Here is a 26,581-nt window from a genome sequence, read left to right as displayed (position 1 = left end):
TGTACTAACTTTCTACAATGAAATAATTATACTCTCACCATAATCTGTGTTTTCTGGTTCCCAGCAGTTTGAAGGCCAAAAGTATGGTGCCTAAGAAACAACACATGCATTTTGTAATTTAAGAGATGAAAAACAATTCAGACGCAGAAAAACATTACAAGTACAAAAAGAAGAATCACAAAGTCTATGGCCCAGTCTCTGCCCTCAGGGGAAACACTGCCACTACGGGTCTCAGTAGAATTGAGGAAGCTTTTCCAGGATGGTGTTGCCTTTAACATTCCTCACTGCAGGTAAACAGAGATGCTGTAATACAAGCATCTCTTGAGGAAGATGTCCAGTATCCTGATGACATTTTAGACAGTCATCTGAATGTGGACCTCTTACCCTATATCCCCAGAATCTCCTCTTTCCCCAGGAATTCACAGGCACCCTGGATTTTTTTTTTTTTTTTTTTTTTTTTTTAGGACCATGAGAAACCTTATATACCACTTACTTACTTCTTTTGGAGCAGCTACCAGTCTGGTTGGCAGCCTGCAAACAATTTACTTTTTAAATATAACAGATGGCAGAAGTCAAAACTCAGCTGATTAGAGTAGTTCAGAAAGCAGACGTCCTACTAAGCTTACTGCTTTTGTTTTCTATCCAGCTCTGCATATTACAGTTGCTACAATTAATTACAAGATATTACTACATGTGGCTGTATTTCAGTTTTAACATGAATCAAAAATAATGTCCCTGTGATCACACAAATTACAGAACACTGTTTTGCATTACTGATGTAATGCCAGAAATGGGCATAGGACATCACACAGACAAAGTCTATTCCTCGCACCAGAGTACAGTGAGGAAACATGGAGGGATCAAACAATGATCAAACAATACAGGGCTCAGGGCTCCTCACTCATATATATCTTACGAACTTCACAAGATGATAAGCTACTGTTAAAGGAGGGACTGATGTTGAGGTAGAAACTGGCAAGAAGAGAGTAATGAAGAAGAAAAATTATTCTATCATGTCATTTTTGTAGAAAACATCTGGGGCAAACTGTTGCAGGAAATGACAACAGGCAAAGAATAAACAAAAGTTATAGAAAAAGATAAGGGAAAGAAAAGTAAAGTCAATAAGCAGTGAAGACAATTTGATGATGTAGTTTACACAGGCTTAAAATAAGGAAAAGAAATTAAATGATACTCTGCTTTTGAAATCTGGCTCCTGAGACCTGCACAGGACTTCTTATAGTGTCCTTCTTTTAAAATAGAGAGAAACACAACTACATGGGCAATCAGTATTACCCCTGCTTCTGTCAAGTCTGGCATGACAGGAGGAGCAGGACTTTCAGAAAAGCAAGGGAACTGTCATGAAAAACCTTAGCCTGAATGATGCGAGGCAACCAGAAGGTGGGGTGAGATAAGGGGAGGTCTGTGATCTCCTGGGCTGCTTTGTTCACCGTGCCGTGGGTCTCATGTGATAACACAGAACCACATTAGCAGCAGGACAGCGAGCATGAGCAGCAGCAACATCAGATGCAAAGAGGAGAACAGGCTTTTCAAATAAAAACTAAGTAAGAGAAAACAAATGTAAAGGAGGAACAGGAGGGTGAACAGAAGAGATCACAGGAAAGATAAGGGTGGGATCATGTAACAGAAAAACACAAATTCAACCAGCAGGATTAGGCAGTAGGACTCCAGGTTTGAACTTATTGCTTCTTTTAAAGTTATACCATCTGCCCGAAAGGAGTTGTTGCAGCACAAGCCCTCAGTTATCTAGGAGGTTGACAGCAGCAGTTTTTGGAAAGGGTGTGGAACTCGAGCGCAGGATGCTTTAAAAATTCAACACATCTGGAGGCACAGGGACACTGAGGGATACAGATATCCCAGCTTAGGTGGCTGCCAACGTTACACATCCTCTGTACAAGAGCCAAAGCCTGAAGCTTGCCCCCTCCCACACCAATCTGTAACCAAGAGAGGATAAAAACTTGAATTTTCTGCTGTGCCAGAGCTTGAATGTCCAACTCCAAAGTTTGCCCTGATCCATTTTGCACAGGAGGGCTGCTACTCAATTCTGTGCCAGGGTTAGAACCTGAAAGTCATTTTCTTTCTCCTAGTTTAGTTCAACTCTGAGTACAACAGCATTGAAATCACGTATCAAAAGCAATCACAGGACATATCAGTTCATCTGTGTGAAAACTGTGGGTCAGAAAGTAGAAAAGAGTAATTTGGGATTCTAAAGCAGATCTTTCTGAAGGGACTTCATAACCTCCTAGGGCCTCTACCAAGATAGTCTCAACCCCTGGGTTCATAGACCTAACAGGCATTTAGGGATAAAGAGTAGGTGATTTCAGCAGTATTATTGCAGGGACAGAGGAGGGCAGAGGAGGGCTTACCAACCTGAAAACGATAGAACGTCCCATCATCTTTCAGGGTAAGGACGTGGTCTGAGATTGGAAAGACATAACCCTGTGCAGCGATAAGACTTCCCAAGTGTATTGCTTCCCCTGTGAAAGTGAGAAAACAGCAGGGATGTGTCAGGAAGACGCACGCTGCACACTCCTCTCTGTATCCACACTGCATCCTTACACCTTCCAACCAAACGGTGCAAGGCAGGAGAGCAGAAATCAGACTTACAATACAGACGAAACACTGCTCAAATGTTTAATCTGCTGGTTTTATGTTTACAAAATGTCACGTGCCAGTTCAGCTTTAGAGTCTGAAATTCAATTCAAAGCACATTATCCGCCACAGGTGACAGCTGACAAGAAGTTTCTTCCGTCAGTGAACCCCAACTTGCCTCTATCAAATCCGACAAACACCTGCAACACCAGGTCATTAGCAGCATGTTTATTCATAAAGACAAATCCTGACAGTGTAGCATTGCCATTTGTTAGAGGAGACGGTGCTGAGGTGAAGGGGAACACGTATCCCAACAACTGCCAGGGCAGTCTTCACCACTGCAGGGGTACATCTGCACAGATTTTCACCCAATGTCAGCTGTCAAAAGCTGCACCAACTCTCTCAGAGTTGCAAAATACACATCAGCTGCTCATGCACCCCCAGGCAGATCATAAAGCTACTGTCTGCAGCTGAAATTCAGATTTGGGACTTGAATGGACTCATGAGAAGGGATGTGCATGTAGGGATGCCCTGGGTGAGACAACACTGTCTCTATCTCTGCTTTTACATGGTGACAGCAGGCAGCAGAAACAGACTGGAAGGTGACACACTGGATTTTTTCCCTTTCCAGAAAAGGAAAAGAAACTTCTGGACCTGCAGATCTTTTCTTCCTCTTTCCCCAGTAGTTCTTAACTGTGCCAAAATCATTTTGGTTTCTCTGAAGAGTGATCTATTTGGAATAGGCCCATACACCGATCACTGTTTATGGCTGATTATCCATTTATCTATCTGCTGTGATAAATTAGCAGCCACCACCTGATCCTGTGATGGTGTCTGTGTCATCCTTGGCCAGTATGTCCTGTCAGTCACAACTACCTTTCTCCACATCATGAAAACCTGTCACTGCCTTTGCCTGTTAAACCACACACATTCACCAACTTCTTTTCTAGGTCTGTGAACAATCTTGCAATCAATCAGGTTTTCTTAGGTAGCAACAATTTCACAAACAGGCTAAGATTCCTACAAAGTGCTTTCTGTGTGTTGCAATGTAAGGCATTAGACTTAATTAAGATGTTGATTCTTATCTCTTTCCCTCCTCCTTCCCTCCAATGCTTAAATAAACCTTGTTGTTCTGCTGGTATTTTAGACTGCAGCAAAATAATCTGTCTAATCACAGACCACTAAGGTTGGAAAAGACCTTTAATGGCACACCCAGCACAGATGGAATATCTGTTCCTCCCCAGCTGTGGAGGGAGGAACCTTACCTGGATCCTCAATGCTGAGGTTCTTCATAAACCACTGCACAATATCAGCACCTTAAAAAAAAAAAAAAAAGTGAAGAAAGCATTTAAACACTGAGACTACAGGGTTTGAGAGCCCTAGAGAGGGATAACATTGAGATAGATACAATAGAACTGACATGAATTTTATTCCATTTTCTTTTTTATCTCCACTGAGGTTTCAGAATGTTTTTCCTTCTTGTGCCATGCCGTAATTATGTAGTTATTGACAGGTACTAAGTCCCAAGAAGTATTCTGTGCAACAGGAGCCTTGATATACTTTAAGTCAGATATTACTCCAACGGTTCGATGTAACTTGTTCCCTCCCAGTTGCATCTCTCTCACCTCAGCCTACAGGGAGTTATGTTTCTGCAAGCGCTAGCTAGCGAGGAGACGAAGGAGCATTCACTGGCGCCTTGCACCTGTAACGTCAGAAGCAATAATCTAAAAGTACAGAACTGAGTTATCAGTCAAAAAAAGGCAGAGGAATGTTTTGCTTATGTCAAAGACAAGCAACGTCTTGGAGAAGGAGGTGGGGTTCAGTATGCCTGTAACCAAGCCACTGTTGAGCTGTCACCTGCACTAGCAGCAACAGCATGGTGGGCAGGAGCAGAGAAGTGAGTCTTTAAGGCCCATCAGGTAGTTTATTAGGTTTTCAGGGCCCATCATGTAGTACAAAGGTTGTTGCTATCTTACAAACACCATAAAGATCTCTAGGATTGATCCTCCGCATGTATACAACCTCTCTTGCTCACACAGAAATCACAGAAGTGGAAAACCTGTTGCTGTTCAGCAGAAGCTAAGGCCTTTTGTCAAAATACAACATGACAGGGCAGCAAAATTTAGTTAAACCCCGCAGTCAGAAAGTTAAGCTCAAAATGAAACACAATGGTGTGTACAAGCCAGCTAACATGACTTGCCCAGAGTCAAAGGCAATCAGCAAAGGCTCTGGGAGGCAATTTAGCAGGTCCAAGCCAAGTCATGGCATCTTGCAGCACGACCTAACGATGCCACGCTGGATGCAGATATAACACCAAGTCCTTCTCAGCGTACAGTCAATTTGTTGAGAAATATTTGCATTCACATACAGTAAGCTAATAGCCCCAGTTAATACTCAGTGCTATGCTTTGTGATGTATCAGCTGAAGACAGCATACAAAAAGGAACTGAGCAACCATGTGTTTCAGGCTTACTAAACAAACCCCGGAGGATCTGACTTGCCTGGAGCACTTCTGAGTTCAGACATGGTGGGTACTTCAAGAAACAGCATAACCCACACGATGCCTGTTCCAGAAAAGGTCTGAAGAACATTTTGCTTTCCGCAGGTCCAGAGCATCCCCACACCCTCAACAAACCTTAAATACAACGAAAGCCAGGAGTCACAAGTATGATGTGCCACAGAGAGAAAGACAACAGGCACTGCTAGTGTCCCAGGCCCCTGCAATATCTTCAGGTCTGAGTGACTCTCCCGTACAGGTAAAATTCCGACTAGAAATGTGGGCTCTACTCCACACAGAAGGGGACGACAGCTCGTGCTCCCCTGGACAATGCAAGTTGACCCACAACTCTACAAGGAGCACCAGCAAACCCTCTTCAGTCAGGCTTCAGCGGCGAGCAGGAATATGGACCTGAACTCCCTCCTCCCCCACCCAAGGCAAGTGGAACAATTTACTTGTCCTCCACAGGCAATCAGCAGAGCTCCTGAAAATCAGGGAAGCATCTGCTTTCGCTTAAATACTGGGCAAACAGATGTGACCAACAAGCAGCAGCTGGGCATTGTCTCAATCTGCCTTGTAGGTATCAATGAACCAGATACTGAAGGACCAATCTCACAAGCTTGTATGCTCAGCTCTACGGTCACTCTCCATAGCTCCCAAATCCACCTATGAGCAATTTAAGTTGCCACTATTCTATTTGAGAAGTTATACCAGCCCCCCTCCACTTTTTTTTTTTTGATAGAACTCTTTTTGGAACTTCACAGCCTAAGTTTATTAATATGCAATTGATATATCATACCTGTATTACCATTTAATGGAATTATTCTTCTTCCTTGATAGTCCCTCCTGAGTGTTTCTACAGAGGGCTGACACATTGCCTTCCTACCTCCATGTCACTAAACCATCCAAATTCTTTTAATCTCCTCTTAAGACGGTCTCTCCCTCTACTTCACCATTCAGCAACTTTTCAAATTTAAGTTCCATTTCTTTGCACTGGGGTCACCAGAACTGCAGACATTACCTTGCAGAATGCCTAACCAATGCCCCTGGCAATGGTGCCAGCACTTTCCTGTCTCTACTGAAACCAGCTTGCCAGGTGCATCCTAAAGTCACATCAATTTTTTGTGAATAGTAGATTTATTCAGAAAATGACGTCTGAGGAGTCCAAGACTACCTGCCAGATGAGAACACATCTAGTGAACAGTGCTAGCTGAACAACATATGGATAAAATGTTCAGACCCAGTAACTGTTGTTTTGACAAGTTTGTTAATAAAATATTCTGTTTTATAAACATGTATGTTCCCTTTTGCCTTTTACAAAACAAAGATGTCCTAAAGATAGAACAAAACATACGAGGTTAGAAAACCATTTCACGAACACTCAAACTGAAATGCTTCTCTATTGTTAGAAACAAAACCTCACAAAGTGTTGCCTTTGTTCAAGCTAAACCAGAATCTTTCTTGGTTTTTCTGTTCATCCCCCAAACTAAAAAATCCACTATTTTTCCTGCTTTTGGCCTCAGATTACAAGGTTGCAGTAATCTCTTAGGCACCTTATTGCCAAGTGACATGACAGCTGATATCTGAAAATCATCTAGAGCAGCGCATTGCTTTGCTCAAGGGAGGAGAAGCACATTCTGCATGATCCCTTTCCAGATATACAGGAATACTTAATACAGGATTAAGTCCCACTCCATTTTTACATAAACGATCATGTCCCCAGCTCTACGGCTCTTTTGGAGAATCTATTCAATTTTCATCAAACCACAATGAAAAATTCAAGTAATGCTGAAAGCTGATTCCCCAGTCTTTCTTCCCCATTATTAAGCTTAAAAAAGAAAGGTTTAAGGGTGCAAGTAAACTCAAGGCATTGACTTGACCAGAACTCCTGTCATCAGCCACTCTGGAATACAAGCAGCACTTGAGATCAGGGATTTTAATTTGTCTCTGTTAAAAACATGAAGTCATTCCTGAATGTTGCCAAGAGCCTGGAAGATTTTCTAGCTGTTCTCCAGTTGTCCTGAGGCAGACAGATTATCTTTCTGCTGAGTTTGCTGAACCATTATTCATCACCTGCCAAGACTGATTACTCACCCTCGGGACAATGACAAGTCTTTCCTTCCTCTGTTAATTACTGTCATCATTAATAGCCATGTCACTAATTAATATTCAATCATAATGAAAACTCTTTACTGCCATCTCCCACACCACCTTCAGTTTTTAGGGTTACCATCACACATTGGCTTTGCCTCTGCTTGCGACTGTTTCTATCACTGTGACCTACTTTTGCCCACCTAGAAATACTACTCATGCCCTTCCACAAATGAGAAAATTCAGATTTATCCATATAAGACATGGTGAAGACTTGAGTGAATCCTTTACAAGACTCTCCTCTGTCAGACCAAGACACAGATTCCTTTATCTGTAAGTTTTCCAGAAAACTTCATCTTAACCTCTCCTGTAGGTTAAACCTGACGGATGGTCCTCACATAAATCACCTTCCCAAAAAGATATTTTTTGGCTTATTTCCAGATTCCATGTTTCACAAGCTCTTTCAGAGGACACCTGAGGAAAACCCTTGACCCTGACATATCTCCACTAAACACTAACAGGGCATTTGAGATCTTCCAAAAACAAATAGTTGTGTATGTTTTCATAACAGAAAGTGTTACTGGATCCAGGTAGAGGAATGGCTCCGACTTCCTCTACGCTCCTCACCCTACAACTACATTTCCTCTGAGTCACTATGCTCAGTTCAAGGATAGTCAACAGCCTGTGAACATCTACTTCCTCCTCACCTATAATGAAATATATCTTTTTGCTTTAGGCTCTTCTTTGAAGCTGAAGTAGATTAAGTTGCTTAATACCAACAGAATAGCTGTATTTCTATGTGCAAACAGATTCACAGCAACCATTTATCCAGCTACCTGGTCTGGAGACAGACTAGCAGTTTTATATTTCTTGCTATTTTCTCCATTTTCTGTTTGGCCTCAGTGATCCCATAATAGTAGCTAGTGTTCTCAGAAGGCCATTGCCTGTCAACATGACAAATGAGTGGCCAGCCATGAAAAGATAAATTACAAAAAAAAGTTCACAAGGTGTGAGGCCATCAGCAAGATACAGTTAATGAGGTGAGTCACCACCACTGTTATTTGATACCTTTTCTACTCAACCTATGTTGTTCTACCTTTTCCAGAAAACCCAGGACTCACTTGGAAAATACAGAGTCATCTATAATCACATTCACCTGTATTCCACGTGCTGTGTGAAATGGCAGACAGAACGTGTACCCTCCTCCAGCAATATCTAAAGACCTGCTGCCCGGAGCAGAGACTGTGCCGCTGGTTCTGGGCAAGGGAGCCAGGACCACCAGGGTCTGCTTGTCGTCCGGCAGGCTGGGCATGTCCCGGACAAGGCACACATATGTACATACACACACACATATATGTATACAAATAAAAAACATAAGAGTATTTCTGAAACTCCAGCAAGCACATGCATCTTTGCGTTTCTTTTTAGACCTGATAAGACATCTGCATTTTTGCTGAATGTCCTGAGCTGGCAAGCACTGACGAGTGGAACTCCACGGTGATTTGACATGGGACGTCTTGTGTTACCCAGCTATGGCATCGTGACCAAGGACTAAAAGTCCGTCCTTGCTCATGGGAGTTGCTAAGCTGAGCCCTGATCACTGGGTGCCATCCGGCAACTACAGCCGATGAGATGGGATGCTTTGGATCTCAGATTGTTCACAGCCTCACACTGCACTGACAAATACTAACACTGAAGAAAGTAAGGTCTTAAAAAATAGAAATAAATACTGTCTGATCACATCCTGAAAGAATTTGTCATATATACATGTCTACAGGAAGAGACATAAGATTGCTTGGTTATTTCCTGTCTTTTTCCAGTGTTATTGTAACCCTAATATTCTCTGAACTTATTTTAATGATTAAAAAAAATAAATATTTTTGCATAGTGGGTTTTTTAAAATTAATTTTATGAAAGCAATACGAAAAATGTGAAATGTTCAGCTCCTTCCTAGACCTTATCTACACACTCCACAACACACTCTATGGGCAAACAAGCTATGTGCCTAGCCTCTGTTGTCAGCCACCTCCAAACTCAAGGTCCAGACAGTCTTTCGATGCACGTGTGAAAATGTGTTCTCCTTCCTGTCACTTCATTCTTGAAAACAGATGAACCCATTTTAGTACCAAATTTTCCAGTTTTCTCCTGAACTCAGACCAATCTTTAAATATGTCTACCAGAAAAGCAAGATTGGGGGAAAAAAAAAAAAACCACCCACAAGCCTTCAAAATGACATACGAATACACGCATAGGGGTATGAGCAGCCACTCAAGCTGCCTTCTACCCTGCCAACCACAGCAAGCACACTATTAAATAAAAATAATGTGTTTTGGTCCCTCCCAAAACAGCACTGGGTCCTTGGTAAATCTAGGACAAAAAGGTTAATTAATTATCCACACTTTTACCAGCGGGCTTGCAAAAATAAACAAATAAACATCAGCCATGATAAAGGGCAAAACAATTTCATACAAAATTTCTCAAGGCCTCCAGCGCACTCTGCTACTATTTTTCTTACACAGAGGCCCTCACTGACTCCCACAGTGATTTCAGCTAGGTTGGAAGTATAGACTCCTGCTTATAGTTGGGATTTAATGCAAAACACCAATTTTTATGGCGGGGGGGAAAAAAAAAAGAAAGAAATATCTAGGTCCCTCCGTAGTATTGTGTTACAAAGTTTGGGGAAGCACTTTATAGAATTTGCCTGCAATAAGCACATAAATAAATACCAATGCCAACTAAAAAAATCTCAGCAGTTGACTCAGAAAACATGGTAATTGCAGCTCTCCTCCATCAGCATGTGGTAATTGCACCACTCAGTGTCAGCAAGGAGCATCATCAAAGCTACAACAGCTTAGAGCTTCTACCAATAGCAATTTTCCTTTACACTATAATAACTTTAAATCTTGTTTGTGAATTATTAACAATCATTAGCAGCAGGAGCGTTACCCCTTTTTGATCAAAGCAACCAAAGTTTCTAAGGAGTCTTTTTGTTCATTGTAACTTTTGAGTGCTTAATCTACAACTTACTTTTCTTGTAATAAAAAATCTGAAAAGATAATACTTTGCTTGAAGCAAGAATGATGCTTAGTGTGAAGATGGAAGGCAGTACACAGAGCTAAGTTGCACATGAGCATTCCAGGATAATAAAACAATGACAAGGACAGAATATTTGTAAATTTAGTGGGTTCAAAATCTGTGATCCTCTGCCTTTTCCTGACAACAGCGTGAGTTGTTTATCACACTGTTTGGGCTGCTATGACATTCCAACCATTTCTTCATCCTTCCTCTGTCTCCTTTACTAAGTGTTATCTGCAGAAAGCTGTTCAGTATGCTTGCCCATTTATACCAAATGTCAGTGTTTCAGAGATGAGTCCCACATAAATACCAATTGTTGGGTTTTGCGTGTTGCTTTTGAACTCGGGAAGCACGCTGCACCTCTGTTGCATGAGTGTCCGTATCTGTGTAAACAAAACCATATGGGAATCCGATCAAGGATTTATCAAAAGCCTATTAAAATTAACAGCTCTGGTGTTTGACTCTTGTTGTCCCTGACACCAGGCCCTGAAGCTTAAGTTAACAGCAAATATATTAATAAATTATTTCACCAAAGGGAGTAATGACCCAGACCCACGGCTGCACTGCAAGGTGTTGATAGATGCTTCTGGTGTTGGGAGAGTGACAGAAGAAAACCTTCCATGGAGAGAGAAAACGCCACGGGCTCCTGCAGTCATGGTGGGGAAAGAAGATGAGCAGCTGAGGAAATTGGCTCAGGGAACAAAACGAGGCAGAGGGCAACACGCTGGAGTTGCAGAGCTGCTTGTGTGCCGTAACTAGGAATTGAACGGGAATTTCCGGCAACTGAGTGCTAACACACTTTGAAATAGCTTACAAAGTAATGGGCTGTGAATTCACAATATAGCCATCGGCACTGCAGTGTAAATTTGATCTTTTGTCTCCAACACGTATTTTACATGAACACACACAATCTCTCCTGCCTGTATTTTAAATATAGACATTAATATAGACATCTTTATTTAAATATAAATAAAGATGCAAGATGGGAGATCTGGATTCGCAAAATCCAAATTCCTTGTGTACTTTCACCCTGTTAATAGCTCCTTCTTCTGAACTGCTACTTGGAGAGACTTTTGCCTTCTCATCAAGAAGATGGCCAGGCTACCAAAGCGCACGTACCCTCTCTGATGCACACCTGTAGAGGGAGGTTTTCACTAAGGGAGGAATCAATAAATGATCACCCATGACAGCGCAGAGCTCCGTGTGGGCTAGTTTACCTAGATAACAAATTAGATCGCAAGATCTCGGAGATACCACGGCCAGAATTCTTTCACTGCCCATCTGAAAATAGTTCAGGTGCCTTCACAACGCGTGAAAGCAAGCAGCGGAAGACGTATCCAAAGACAGGCTTCTGGCTTCCAATACCCTCCCATCACCACCACTTCAAAGCAGGCAGCCAGCGCTGAGCAGCAGAAGGATGCCACTAGCCGAGAGCCCTGGATTTAAAATGATTGCTCTGCAGTGGTATTAGCAAGGCTGAGTTAGCAAACCTCTAAATGGACACACAGTAAATCCCAGTGAAAGAGGTCTGCCAGCCCAGCTTAAACCAGGTCCTCAACTGGAAAAAAAGTGGTACCAGCAAAAGGCCTTTTTCCGGTTGACCTGCACCTGCGTAAAGAGTTGGGTGCTGCGTCGGCCCAGCCCTCGCAGCCGACGCTCGGCGCCTTGGACTGCCAACGTACTGGCGCTTGCTCGCGCCGAGACGCCCAGCAGCGGTCTTACCCACAGGAGCAGCCACAATGATTTGTTTGTGCTAAACGTTTCCCCACCTGCCTTGGCAAACCTGAGCTGCTATCGGGTCTGTGCTATGTACAGACATGCCTGGCATCGATAAGCGTGCTGACAGACCCAAACACAGACCCAAACTCAGCCTCCATAACCCCAGAGCAACCCCCCTGTTGTCGCGTCACTTGACTGGAATTCGACCTGCTCTAAATTAGAGCCGCACTGTGCGACCCGTGCCCAAATCTTGTTCTCTCCTCAAACGCAACCCCAAAAAACTGCTGATACTACAAGTACAGGAGGGAATTACAAACCCCCCAAAATTAACAATTCTACACTCTGCATCATTCAAACCTCTTCCCGTTCCTCCTGTAACACCCACAGAAGATGAGCACATTGCCTGGAGAGCTATTATAAAGGTATACAAGAGGCAGGAGAATTGTACCTCGCAGCCCCAGCCTCCCAGCAGGCGACAGTAACAGCATCTCGTAGTGGCGTCAGAAGTTACCTGCTTTTACAAATCGCCGAGAACCGCGGATGTCTCAAGATGTACCTTTACACCTACAATTGATCATAGCTTTACAGTTGCTTTTCAGGCTGCTCTGCCTTTGAGTTACTCAGACTACTGAAGCGGCTCGTCGAGCTTAGCGGTTTGGCGCTCTGCCACGTAGTAGTGTTTAGACGCTGCTCCTCACGCTGTCAAAATGATTCAGCAACAAAACAGCAAGGGAAGCAACTCCAAGCACTGCTGGAATCGGGGCTTTTGAGGATTCCCGTGTCAGATCTAGTTAGGGCCGAAAGATTTTTACTGCTATGTAATTCATGCACACAGCCTTTTAAATCAAAGGCGATCCTCCTGTCATTTCGATCATATATTAGTAATTTTAACAGCAGATTTTCTTCTCCAGGAAAGAGGAAGATCGATAAAATGTAGACGCGACTGCCGTATTTCCGCGTGTGACTATCAGGTCACTTCACACCGCGTCCTCATTGACAAAGAGGGTTTCAACGGCTGTCGCATCAGGGTCCTCCTTGCCCTCACCAGCGTTGTAACAGTTTCCCTGCAAAGGTGTGAATGTAACCGACTGGTGCAAGACACCGTTGACTCTTGACAAAACCCAGCCTGGTACAGCTCTCTGGAAGCAGTGCCACTGTACACACCAGCCGCTTTGTGCGCTCCGAACTCGGCCGTGTCCTGGCGAGCGCGGCAGGAACGGCCTCGGACCTCACCACGTTTCTCAGCAGGCACAGTTTGCCTGGGCAAATTTGCACAGAACAGCCTTTTAATGTGGCAAAACACATGCTGACGCTTCTAGTGTCCAAATAGCTAAGACTCAAAATCCTCTCTGTGTAAAGCAAACGCTTTTTTTAAAGCCTGCAATACTGTGTTCTGGAAGGTCTTGGGAAGTATTTTAATTTGTCAGAAGTTTAAGGAGAGGAGTCTTAAAAGATGTTCAGAGAACGGAGTTTCACAGGTGATTGGAGAAACTAGAACTATGTAAATACTTTAACATAAAACCTTCCTGTAAATATTAAAATAAAATTAAAAAAAACCCAAAACATTTCACTTGTGCTCCCAAGACTTTTGTCTTTGCTTTCCAGCAATCACAACCGTTTCACATTTACATTGTCACATCCTCTGGGTCCCGCCAGTGCGCGCTGTGCAAATACAGACAGAGCCAGCCCTGCCTCTGAATTTCCTTACAGCAGCGAGCTGACGGACAGGGATGTGGGAGCGACAGTTACGTTTCGACGAGCAGTGATGCAAAGAAAATGCTGGCTTTGTAGACGTGAGCATACCTGCTGGAAACCTATTTTGGAAACTCCCAGGGCACTGACCATGCAACAGGGACCTTTATCACATGGTTTTCATGGCAAATCAACGCTTCGTAAAACGGAAATAAATGGTTCCTGGGATTACAAACATTCTTAACTACTTTCAGATGACATTCTCATTTAAAATACGCATTGCTCCTTCCCGCGTTTCACCTTTTGCCCGTTCTCGCTCTTCCTTGCCCCAAACCTCGGGGTCGAGTTCGCGGAGCACCAGCCCTGAGAGCCAGCGTGATGCAGAGCAGCGCTGGGGCTTTGCCCGCCCGCCGCCTGGGCCGGGTCGGGGGTGCGGCAGGGGCTCGGCGGGCGGGCGGGCGGGCAGAGCAGGCAGAGTAGGCAGGCAGGGCGGGCAGCCGCCCGCGCGGCCGGGAGGTGGTGGTGTTGCCCACGGAATAAGAGGCAGCCCGGCGGCGGGCAGCGCGCGGCAGCAGCGGCCACCATCCGTCCTCTGGCTACCGGCCCGCGGCCTTCCCAGGCCCAGCGGTCCGGACCCGAAGCCGCCCGACGCCAGGTTAGCGGGCGCTGCAGGTGGGAGGCACGGCTGCTGGGGGATGGAGCCCGCGGCGGTTTTGAAAGCACCGCTCGTCAGCTGGAGAGGGAACCGGTGTTGCAGGTAACGACAGAAAACACAGGCTCCAGGCAGAAAGCAGCGGGCACCGACCCCTCCCTGCCTCGGGCAGGGCGACGCCATCTCCCCCCAAGTCACTCACAGGCTACAAGAGAAGCGAGACGCAAAGGCCCCAGGAAATCAACACGCAGAATTACGACGCCACGGTGAAATACGACAGGCCACACCACCAGGCTGTATCTGAGAACAGGCGTGGAAAGGCTGAGGGAGGAAAGGCCTCGTTTATCTTCTGTTTATTTTTCACTTTCACCACAGGCCCATGCGCTCTTGAGGAACACGCTCAGATGTCCGATGCTCCTGGTTTTCCTCAGCGAGCTATCAGCACCTCGCACCAGCAGTCCCCAAGAAAGATGGCGACAGAGCGGACATGGCGCTACGATCACCGCACCATCGGCCCGGGAAAGCTACGAAGCGGCGTCTGTCGCCCATCCCAGCTCCTGCTCCCGCAATAGTTAGGTACATATGGAAATATTCGTAAAACCTAGCAGGAATGCTGAGCTTTTTACCATGCTATAGACCTTGCCTTTTATAAATGTATTCATTCACTTCTGCTTTACTGGGGAGGCAAAGCAAAATCTTAATTTCTGTGGATCTCAGAAGTGCAATCAAGTAAAAGCCTGGACTCAAGAGGAAAGGATGGATGAACATTTGTAATCTGAACAACTTCTGTCCTCACAGAGGAAAACAACACACCCCAAACTGTCTGGGTTAAAGTTATGACCTTATGAATTAAACTGAATCACTTAAGAGAGGAAAAATGTAAGCAGCAAAAGATATAAAATTTATTGAGAGGAACAAAAGTTTTGAAGAAGTGTTTTGAAAGTACTACAGCAAATTTATCTAAAGAACAGTCCAACAGAAACAATAAAGAAAGTCAGTTCCAAGAGACCATGTTAAACACAGCAGAAAACAAATGAGACAAAAGTCACTTCTGTCTAACAAAATGTTTTGTCACATAAAGAGGCAGACACTAAAAATGAGATAAAAATACAGAAATCTATGGTTTTGTCTCCATATACCCATACAATCCCTCCTTTGGAGCATAGGTCAGAGTAATTTGCTGGATTGCTCATTGTATGGTCCACACTGCAAGAACAAGGTGATGTTTGGAAGAAGTGGGAACAGAAATCCTGCTGCACAGAAGCAAGGTAACTCAGTGACGGTTAATCATGACACCTGATTAAGCATAGCAATACTGAATACATTTATTAATGTTATAAATACTACACGGATCTCAATACAAAATACTCTTCCAAAGGCCATAAATCACAAATCCAATCAATTCTGACATAGCAAAGGCCTCCCAAGTGGCCTTGTATTTTCTGTGAAAATGTACAATTACCAAGTCCCAAACCAAGAGTTATATTGGAAAAGAACTGCCTTCGGTGGGCTACTGGGAAGCCTTTACTGGACCTGTCCTCTCAGGACTGCCAGGCTAGATATATTTACTACAAGAGATTCCCAAAGTATAATCAAGAAACAACGTAGGCTCCACTGCTATTTGTAAAACTCAGTGCATGTTATTATCAATATTACTGACAAAAACGGTGAGAAAGACAGAGCATCTGCATTTCAGCTAAAAGCAAAGTACAGGCAGGAACCTTGTAAAGCTTCTCCCAGACTACCCTTTAGGCCAAAACTCCCTGGAGGGACCTTGCAGAGATTGGGAGGATTACTTATTCCTCCTCCTGGCCACTTTGGCATTATCAAGGAGAGTGCTAACAACAATTGCGACTTTACGTGATGTAAATGTTTTTCCGTAAGGAGTTAAATTGCAAGCCATAGATCACTGCACACACAAGCAATTCTGAGAGAAATTTTGAGGAAAGCAATTTTGAGATAAAATATTCTAGGAAAGCCAACTTCTTTTATTCTTTCTTTCCTCCTCCTCCCCCCAGTGATGTATGCAAGAATAACCCTGTGGCCATACCTCATACTCTTTGGTCAAAAACAGCAAACCAAGTTTCTTCAGCCAACTGAAATCACACCAGGGCTGGCTGGCAAATTTTTCTACCATTATGCCCAGAGCAAACCACACGTAGGTCCCAAGGCAGATAACTCAGAATATTGTTTCCAAACTGAGAGAACAAATTCAAAGGGCAATATTTACATTCTCTCGCCATCTTACTCACAGACTGTCTTGTGCAAACATGATCAGTCTATGACAAGGCCATGCAAATTTGAAACCAAGGTCCCAAACAAGTAACTTTATCGTTACAAGATACTACTCAGCATTTGTACAGCACTGTCTAGTGCTGGGCAGGTCTCTTTTGTAGGGCCCACAGATACGAAGCTCATTCAGCCAAGGACCATGTCCTTTACTTGACACATTCTTCTTACAACACTGCACAGCTTCAAGGCTCCAGTCTCAGCCAATGAGCTCACGCAGCTTCGCTTATGACTGTGACTACCCTTACTGCAAACTTTAAGCAAAGGCTGCCAGATTGTGGCTAAACCAGCAATTTACTGCCAGGAGCCGGTCTGGTGAGAGGAGAAGAGACTAAAGCAAAAGTTGGTATTTGTTTCTGAAAGTCATGAGGGTCTTAAAATCATAGGATAGAATAGAATCATAGAATAGTTTGGGTTGGAAAGGACCTTTAAAGGTCATCTAGTGCAACTTCCCTGCAATGAGCAGGGACATCTTCAACTAGATCAGGTTGATCAGAGCCCCATCCACCCTGACCTGGAATGTTTCCAGGGATGGGGCATCTACCACCCCTCTGGGCAACCTGTGCCAGGGTCTCACCACCCTCATTGTGAAAACTTTCTTCCTTAGATCTAGTCTAAATCTACCCTCTTTTAGTTTAAAACCATACCCCTTGTCCTATTGCAACAGGCCCTGTTAAGAAGTCTGTCCCCATCTTTCTTAGAAGCCCCCTTTAAACACTGCAAGGCTGCAGTAAGGTCTCCCTGGAGCCTTCTCTTCTCCAGGCTGAACAACCCCAACTCTCTCAGCCTTTCTTCACAGGAGAGGTGTTCCTTCCCTCTGATCATTTTTGTGGCCCTCTATGTGTTTAAATTTGAAAACACACATCACAGATGTGGAGATGATAGCCTTACAATGAAGCGCAGTACAGCATGACAAATTACTGACCTGCTTCTTAAAGAAGCATCTCTCACACCAGTTAGATCTCATCTTCCTTCAACACACCCTTCCAGTATCTAACAGGGCAAGCCAGAATCAGCATGTCCAGCTTTCCCTCTGTGTCCATTAAGAATAAAAACTTTTCTTCAAATTACACCTACAAAACCCCAGAAAGTTGATCTAGCCAAATGACTGTGTTTCTGACAGAGATGCTTTGATGCTTTCTGACTTTGACTCTCCATAGCTTCAGACCTGGACCTCACAAATACCTGGCTTACCAGGAACAGCTGGTCTTCTGAGGATCCCCTGAGGATTTCAGTTCCCAGGAAACAAGCAGCACTTTATACATCAATCAAAACAGATATCATAGAAGCCTCCAGAAAAAATACAAAGGCCAACAGACTTGGGGCCTCTCCCTAGTGATTGTGCATCTCATGAGTAGACCATGAACAGATCAAAGCACAAACAATTTAAGCAGTACAATCTATTTATTTTAACAGGTTTAAACTCTTCTGCTTTTCCTCCAGCCCATGGGAAACAGAACTCTGGCCCCAATCTAGAAAAGCCAGCCATGGGAGAAGAGATTTATCCACTGTTTGAAATGTGAACACACAATGGTAAGGATGCATTTATTTCATGACCATTTCAGATGTAAGTTTGCAGAAAACTGGCTGATTCAGGATACGCAATCAAGCCCAGGAAGCAGAGCAGTGACAGCAAAGCAGAAAAGCATGCAGCAGGATTACCCTGGGCAACAAAAAAGCAGTTTTCAAGCATTTGCAGATGCTCAGGAACTAGATAGTTGTTGGTAATATCCCTCTGAAGCACTACTTGCAGGGATGACCAGCTTATGCTTTTTGGGCCACAGGCACTCATGAGGGGTTCAAGTGAGGTTCCCACCCTGGGGGAGTCCCTTGCACAGGAGCTTCTAGGTCATCCGAATTCCTGACTGCAGGAGAAGGAGTGCCTGCACCGCTGGATTGCCATCGGAGCCAGCACAGGGAGATGGGTACCATGGGAGGTCATGGGCACCTCCACCTGCTAATTGCTCTTCAAACTCTTACACTTCTGAGGCGTGTAAAACGGGGTCAGAAAGTTGGCTGCCTTTTGGCATGATCCTGTTATCCACTCCGTAGCACCAGAGCTGCCTAGCTAGCACAGGGAACGCTTTGACCTGTCACCACATCAAGCTGTCCTGGCTGGGCAATAGCTGGTTGAGTTAAGTTCTGGTATTAAGGAAGAATATAGTTGCCCATAAATACAGACCAGTTTGACCACTAACTAATCCCTCCCTGAGGAGGAGGAACCCACAACACCCTCTGCCAAAGCACACCCTAATGAAAACAGCCACACTGTTGATCGGGCTTAATTGCTTTGTTAGTATTAAACAGTGTTAAGAAAAGTTGATCTATAGCAACAAACAAATAGGGACTTTTATCCTTTTTGCAAGAAGAATAATCAGCAGCTATCAGGGATGGAGATAAGTAGGTCCCTAGTTGGCTTAGATTCAACTAGATTTTTTTCCATGAAGATTTCTTCAATTTTGTCATCTGGTTATTACATGCACATTTTTGTCTTAAACCTATTTTGGAGTAATTATATAGATTATGCTGATTTAGAATGCTCCCTTTTATGAAACTAAATTGTTGGGTATTTGCATGCTGTCTATAATTTAGTATTCTAAAGTAGTAATTCTGAGAGCAAAACAATGCACCTCCTTGCTTGCTTCTCCTTTTCTTCTCTCTAGTTGTTTGCATCCCTTTGCCTCGCTGAATACACAAAGACATGGACGTTTCTCTTGAATTATTACGGGGCCATGGCAGCCTAACAACCATTCATGCTTTTGAGAATTTTCCCTAGATAGATTTGTTACATCTTTTGATTATAAAGGATGTCAACCCCAGACAAAATACCAATGCAAAAAAGAAGAGGTGTCCCACAACAACCTTTCTGTATTTTTAAAAGATGATGCTGGACACAAGTTTCCAAAATGCCAAAGTGACTTAGACTCCTTTGTTCCATTTTCAAAACTGAAAGGCCCTCAGGATACTACATCCTATCGTCTTTCAACAAGATGTACTGGCATAATAGGCAGAGCCATTTTTTAATATGAGACTTACTTTTTCAAAGGCACTTCAAATGTTTTAACTAGCCATGTAGATATTGCAGGAGCTTACCTTTGGTTCCAAGCATTCGGCTCTTTCTTTAGCTGGCATATCGTCTCAGACTAAATTCCATAATTCATCAGGTTCTTTCTTTTCCCTTTACAATTCAGCAGTCAGTATTTTGTAAAACAGATTAAAATTTCTTGGAAAACCTGGGTATATTTTTTCTCTAGTTACACTCCCATGTGTAATTACATATTTTAAAAAAACCCATCCACAACATGTAAACATTTTAGTTCATACACAGTAAAATAGAGCTATGTAATTCACATCAGTCTTGAAGTACTGCAAAGATTTCTTCTAAAATGACGTACCATATGTATCAAAATTGTCCCTTAAGGGTAAGTGGATAATTTCTTGCATAAAAGTACTCACTAATGCAACATTACAGGGACAAAGCACTCTGTAGTTCATTTATTTGACTAACATTTGGGGTTTTTTTTAATATGTTTCAGGTACATCTATAAATCCAAAATGTAAAAAAATATTAACAAGTTTTGCATCAAATGCCACCACTCATCATGATCCCAATCAAGCATAGAAGTCTAAAGATATCTGTCTGACTTGAGCACAGAGAAGAGAAAATAGGGGTGATAGCAGGTGTCAAACAAGGTTAGTCCAGCAGAACAGGCTGAGCGTGTCCAGGTGGGATATGTTGGGATAAGGAAGGGAAAAATCACTTCCTTGAACTACAGGAGAACATGAAACCTTCAAGCATGCCTGCACACTAAGGGTGAGATGTCCTGCCTGCTGAAGGTAATCAGCACAGCATCCTTCTGCACAGAGCAGGTGGTTCTCCATGGCCCTAGCAGTACCTCCAGCTTTAAGCACGTTCTCAGCCAGTCTCTTCACCTACAATTAAGTAACTGAGATGGTTACTGGACTACCACTTATTATATTAGTCAGGTTAGAAGCAAACAGCTACTTTAAATACCTACACGTTAACCTGAATGTTCATTCGATCAAACACTCAAATCCAGCTACGAGAGCACGCTTTTGTATATGTCACATACCCAAGATAAGTAGTACATTATGTGTACATGTACAGAATTTTACATATGCCAATGTAAAATGCTGAAAAAATGATAATCGTATTCCAAAGGATTTCCTAGAGGCTTTTTTCTCTTTACTGTGAGGTAAAAACATTTGTTCTGCATGTCTGAGAAATGAAAATACAAATCAAATCCAAACAGAATGGCAAAACATCTGACTGTCCCCCACTGAGCCTTTCCTAGCATGCAGCTGGAACCTGAGAAACACACCACCACAATATTGCTATACATTTCTTTTTTCTTATATGCTACTCTAGAGAGCCACTACAGGATCCATGGCCAGACATTCTTACTACATCCTTTAGAAGCCTAGAGTTCATACCTGCTAACTTGCTCCCTGTTAGTTAAGAGTCTCGCCTCAGAGAAATCTTCCATACCTTCATGTCTCATTAGGTGAGACCAGTCCCTTCAGCAGCCAGGTTATCAGGAAAAAGGCAGAAGCTGGAGGGAAGGGACACAACTGAAAAAGACGTGCCTTATCTTCTGTCCCTCCCAATGCCTACAGGGAGCTTGCAAAGGTATCATCTTCCCCACAATGGTTCCAAGGGCAGCTGCATGCATGGATGTCCACAGCAGCCCGGGTTCACTGGAAGCTACCCTTTTAGAAAACTAGTTTCCCAACTCCAGCAGAGATCTTGCAGAGTCTCTCTCATAACTGTCCTGCAGGACCCACCTCAGAACAGAGCACTTGCAGCTAATTCCCTAAACAGATACAGTGCGGCCCCTTCTAGACTCCACAGCAAGTTCTCACCCAAAATATGGTAGTGCACATTATCATCACTACGACATCCCAACCTGGCAGCTTTGATTATTTGCGGAGAGTAGGTTGTATATTATCCTGTGCCCCCATAACACCATGAAATTAACATCTTTAACACCAAAGGCTTAACTTATAAAGCTCAATAATAAAAAAAGGTAAGTTCACGTGACAAAAAATGCAGCTGCTATTCATGTTAGCGTGCAAGTCTATAGCGGTTTTCATTAGAGGGAGGATAGTGGAATTCAGTAATACCTCTCAAGAAATAAAGTTTGCTGTGCAATGAGACAAAACAGGATGAACTCTGTAAGCGACTCCTTCCCTTAGCAAAGAGAGGTAGAAATGGGCTTGCAGACTCAGTCAGGCTGATCAGGCAGAGCTGAGTGACACAGCTGAAGAGCAGATGCTACCTTCCCTTAATTTAGTAAAGCCAGCAAGGTGGCTGACAGACCCATGCAGACATGACGCAAACCAGCTGCGGGTTTCACCTCTCGCTGCGGCAGCGTATTAATCCTTCTCTCTCAGCATCAGCTGCAAAGGACACCCCTCCTGTCCTACAGCGCAAACCTCCAGGTCCACATTAGTGACCACTGTTACCCTCCTCGCGTATCCCCAAGCTCCGGGGGGTATGTGTTGTTTTGCCACATGTCTGCTCTGATTATTGAGAAACGTGGACTATTTTCAACCCACCTCTGCCCAGCATCCTGCTCTCCACGTCTCCATCCTTCTCGCAGTCATAGAGCGGAAAGGGATGGTCTTGTACCTAGGTCTCCATGTTCACCTGCGCTACAGCCTTCTTGTCTAACACCAGGCAGGTGACTCTTTATCTTCACTACTAGCATGAATGGATATAATAAAACCGCAGAAGGGTGCTGTCACGCTGCACGGTTTAGCCACGGAAGAGACAGAAAGTCCACACGAAAGCACAGGCAAGGGGCTGAGCTGCTTGCCCCTGACCCGTCTGAACTTCTCCATTGGTGAGTTCGGGTGGTTAATGCAGGTTTTCATTCCCGGAAGATGAAAGGCACTAGAAACATGCACAGGCCTTCTGAAAGCATCGCACTGATAATCACTGATGTACCTGCTATGCAGGTGGCGAGAGGCTCCTCCAAGCGCAAGAAGTGGCAGAGAAGAAAGTGTGAAGCTGGGAGGAGAAGGAAGACGCCGGAAGGCGGCGGGGGTGAGTGGTACCAAGCGCAGAACGAAATGATTGTTAGCTTGAAGCAAACAGGAGCGGATCAGGCCAGGTGGGGAGGCACCACACACAAATGCAAGAGGAACCAGGAGGAGGAGCAGGATTTCTTCATTTCAAGGGAGAAGCATTTTTTTTTTTTTTTAAAAGGTGCTAGTAAGGCACCTACTGCAGCACACAGATACAAATCTCTAACCAGCTGCCCTTAAAATGAGCAACCCCTTTTCCATGAACAGGCTAGCCCAGGAATCCCAGGAAAAAGGAGTGGGTGGTGACAAAACCCAAACACTTTTTAAAGATCTTTTCTTTCGACAGCATGGGCTCTAACAGAGTGAACCCTACTTTAACAACAGCAGTTGCAGACTGACAAACCTCCAGGCTGACACTGCACAAGCAAAGCTTTTTTTTCTTAGTCTAGTACTCTACACCCTGGCATGACTTTTCCAGCACTCACACAGCCTGCTTTTATAGCGCTGGTACTATTTTGACTCACATAATGCAAGTCTCTGTTTCAGAAAATGCTTTGTGGCCTGACTATTTTGAAGAAAAATCGTGCAACCCATCCCTGAATCTATCCAAACTGATAGCAAATCCTTTGACTGCTGAAGAGACTTAATGAAAGGGAATTTAATCTTGACATTTCTGGATTAAACAGATGACAGGCAAGGACTAGAGGACTTGGTGGCACAGAGGACAGCTGTTTCCAGAGCTGTACCTAAACTGACAGGGTCTAGCCGTTATGAATGAAAGCTTGGCAGAGCTAGAGAAGCTTGTCACAGCAGAGGTGGGAATCCAGATTTTAATGATTCAATTAAAGAATGCCAAGGCTGGTGGAAAACACTGAGCTATTTCTACCTTCATGTCCCTACGACTGCTCTCACGCTACTGTGGGTGTAATTACGTAAGACATGCAATCCTTTAATGGAAGGTGGAATTATTTAAGGAAAACAGCTGGCAAATTTAGAGCCAAGTAGGAGCACAGAAACGTCAATGCTGAACCAGGAGTATGTCAAACATGACCCAGATACCTAATTAGAAGTTGTGCTCAAATCTAACTTGCACAGGGCTCAAGAAACAGGCTGACTGAATACAGCAGAGAGGCTGCAAGAGGTACATTCTTGAGCTTTATTGCCCTGATTGCATTAGATAGTGTTCTCCCACTCCTTCCCAGCTTTAATTTCATAACACCGACAAATTTGCCAGGAAAGGGAAAGGGAGAGCAACATTACAGAATGAGGATGCAAAAAGCCTCATCTGTGAGCTTTGGGGTGGTGTGAAGGCAGCCTGAGGGCTTCCCCCAGACCAGAGAAGTGGGACCTCACTTGGCTTCATGTCTGTCCCCAGCCGACCCGCTCTGAGCCAACACCCAGCCATGGGGACTGAGGAGCCAGGAGAGGGATGCTCTCCTGTGTGGTGCTGGCTATGGTAACCCCTCTGCCTCAAGGACCCCAGCCTAATGGGTCCCCACATCCCCAGAAAGTACTTGAGGAAGGAAAACCAGGGAATGTGGAGGAATCTGCAAAACCAGAATGCCGCTCTGTCTTGAGTTCATTTATCTTCACACGCAGAACAAGCGTCTGCAGCCGAGACCCAAGCCAACAATAGGATTAGCAACATAAGGGAATAAAACATATAAATTAAGAATGGCTCTATGAAAGCCAAAAGTCAAAAGTCAAAATATTATTTTCTTAAAATACAGCACTCTGCAACAAGAAAGCTTTGGTTATGTTTATTTTAATTTTTCCTTATGCTACTCTCCACCAGGACAGAGAAATGTGTTCCTTTGTGGTTTGAAATAAAAGTATCCAAATACGGAGAAAGACATCATGGATGTCTGCTCAGCTGTCTTGTACAAAAATCAGGGTAACCACAGAAATCTTCACTTACCTGTGAGTGAGCAAGATGGTCGCCATGGGACAAGCCCATACAAGTTAATGGGGAAGAACCGTCTGCAAAGAAAGATTGTAATGTGCCAATATGCTCTCCTAACGGAGCCAAGACATGCAAGGTAGACAAGGTACGTTTCTTAACTTGATGCTCAAGGACCACTGCTGACAACAGGAGCAAAAAGCTGAATAGGGAACAAATGAGCAGTAAGTGGTGGTGCTAAGTTATGCCATCACACTATGTAAAAAGCAGAAACTCATTAATTTGTTTATGTACCATGGGTAAGAACAAAGGTAACACAGTGCTTCCCAGACCCTTTCTAGATGGGCATCTCCCTATTGGGAATTTGGACCCAGTATGCAAACGGGTACCATGAGCACCACGGAACGTGGCTGTGGAGCAGGATCGGGGAGGTTGGGTTACCCCCGCACTAGGCACTAATGCAGCGGTTAATGGAAAACTTCAGATAATTCTGGTGCTCAAAAAGGTCATTAAAAACTCAGGAAAGGATTCAGGGGAGAAACACAAGAGGAATTAAAGGTCTGGAAAACAGGCTTTGTAGCCAGACACCCTTTCAGGGACAGAATTTGTTAAAAACTTCACAAATAGAAAATGAAGTGGCTATTTCACTGCAGTGATTAAGTGTCTTTTTTGGGAGAACAGGGGTCTTCATTGTCAACCATAACACCAGATTCAATACCAGAAGGTGACCTGGACAGAGTCAGACCAGAAACAAGGAACAACTTTTAGGCATATTACTACTTTAAGGGTGACAGTAATTTTTTTAAAGGTTGCAGGAGATTTTTTTTTTATGCCAGGCATTTTTTAAATTGGATGCTTTCCTATAGGATCTACAGTTGTAAAGCGGGTTCAAGGCAGGGAAGCTGTATGTAAACAAACAAAGGACACCACAACCTCTTGCTGCACAGATCAGCACAACGGGCAAAGGTCTCCATCCCTCCCCTACCCACCCATGGTCAGCCCTCTCCTCCCAGGAACATGCGCTGCACTTACAACAGTTCAAGGACACACAACAAGACTTGTGAGCCTTTACACCTGTGTTATTTATTGCTGGACACATGGCTGCAGTGTCTAAGCCGATTCCTGTCAGCTCCCACTGGGAACAACACAGTGCCTAGACACACCAAACTTGTGGCAAAGCAAGTTTCTGAACTCAGTAAACAAAGGCGTACTGACAAGCTCATTTTGAAAGTGTTTTTGCTGTCTTTCTGTTTGTTTGTTTTACAGTTTTAAGTTGTTGTGTGTTTTCAACTTCTAGGCATGTGTCATCTCTATGTACATCTTACAGCTCTACAAAAACGCAAGCCACTGTGGCAAGGACCCAACACTCTCTAAAGCTTTAAAATCAACTCTTCCTACTTAAAAAAACACCCATAATGCAATATCCATGTAGCGATGATGTAAATGACGAACATGCTACAATGATGCTACAATGCAAAACTATAAATCAAGTTTTAAAAGATCTAGTCTTCTGATTCTGTTTTTTCTACTTGAGAAAAGAAATAAACTTTGATGAATATGCCACTGTCCAATTCATTAGTTTCAGCAATGACAGCCTTGGATAGCTTTGTGATCAAAATTTTATCACAATACAGTAACCTTCTTTCTTTTCCATGGCTACTACTCTTTCCTTAGAAAGTTCACCTGTCACTGTGTCTCTGGTAGGATAAAAACATGGACCGCATTCACCAAAAATAACACTGGACATTTGGCTAATACATAATTTGCTAAAAAGAATAGTTTATCAGTCAGTCTAACCTATTCAGGAGATAAGAATGAAATTTACTGAATACTTAGCGCAAAGGTAAAATATCAAAAAAGAAAAACCCATCAGAAATTATTCACTCAGGTGAGTTTGACAATTATTTTAGCATCAAGCAGCAAACAATCAAGTTTCCAAAAAAAAAAAAAAAAAAAAACCCCTGAAAAAAAGAAAGACGCAATCCTACCCACAATAAAAATAGATA

The 26,581-nt window shown here is 43.6% G+C and overlaps 1 protein-coding gene across 5 annotated transcripts in view; it reads right to left on the bottom strand.

Annotated features, from left to right (window-relative positions):
- The window catches only part of RGS6 (regulator of G protein signaling 6), a gene marked incomplete at both ends in the record, with an annotated part of 270,505 nt that overhangs the window by 67,838 nt on the left and 176,086 nt on the right, over positions 1–26,581 (bottom strand). For all 5 annotated transcript variants that reach the window (XM_082000782.1, XM_082000783.1, XM_082000784.1 and 2 more), the window contains 3 exons: positions 39–90; positions 2,389–2,495; positions 3,876–3,926. In XM_082000782.1, coding sequence (XP_081856908.1) covers positions 39–90; positions 2,389–2,495; positions 3,876–3,926 — 210 coding nt within the window. The remainder of the gene's footprint in view (positions 1–38; positions 91–2,388; positions 2,496–3,875; positions 3,927–26,581) is intronic.

Source organism: Phaethon aethereus (assembly GCF_964289735.1).
Source record: "Phaethon aethereus genome assembly, chromosome: 5".
Taxonomy (NCBI): Eukaryota; Metazoa; Chordata; class Aves; order Phaethontiformes; family Phaethontidae; genus Phaethon; species Phaethon aethereus.
Note: the sequence above shows the minus strand (reverse complement) of the source record. Positions and strands in the feature narration are given on the sequence as shown.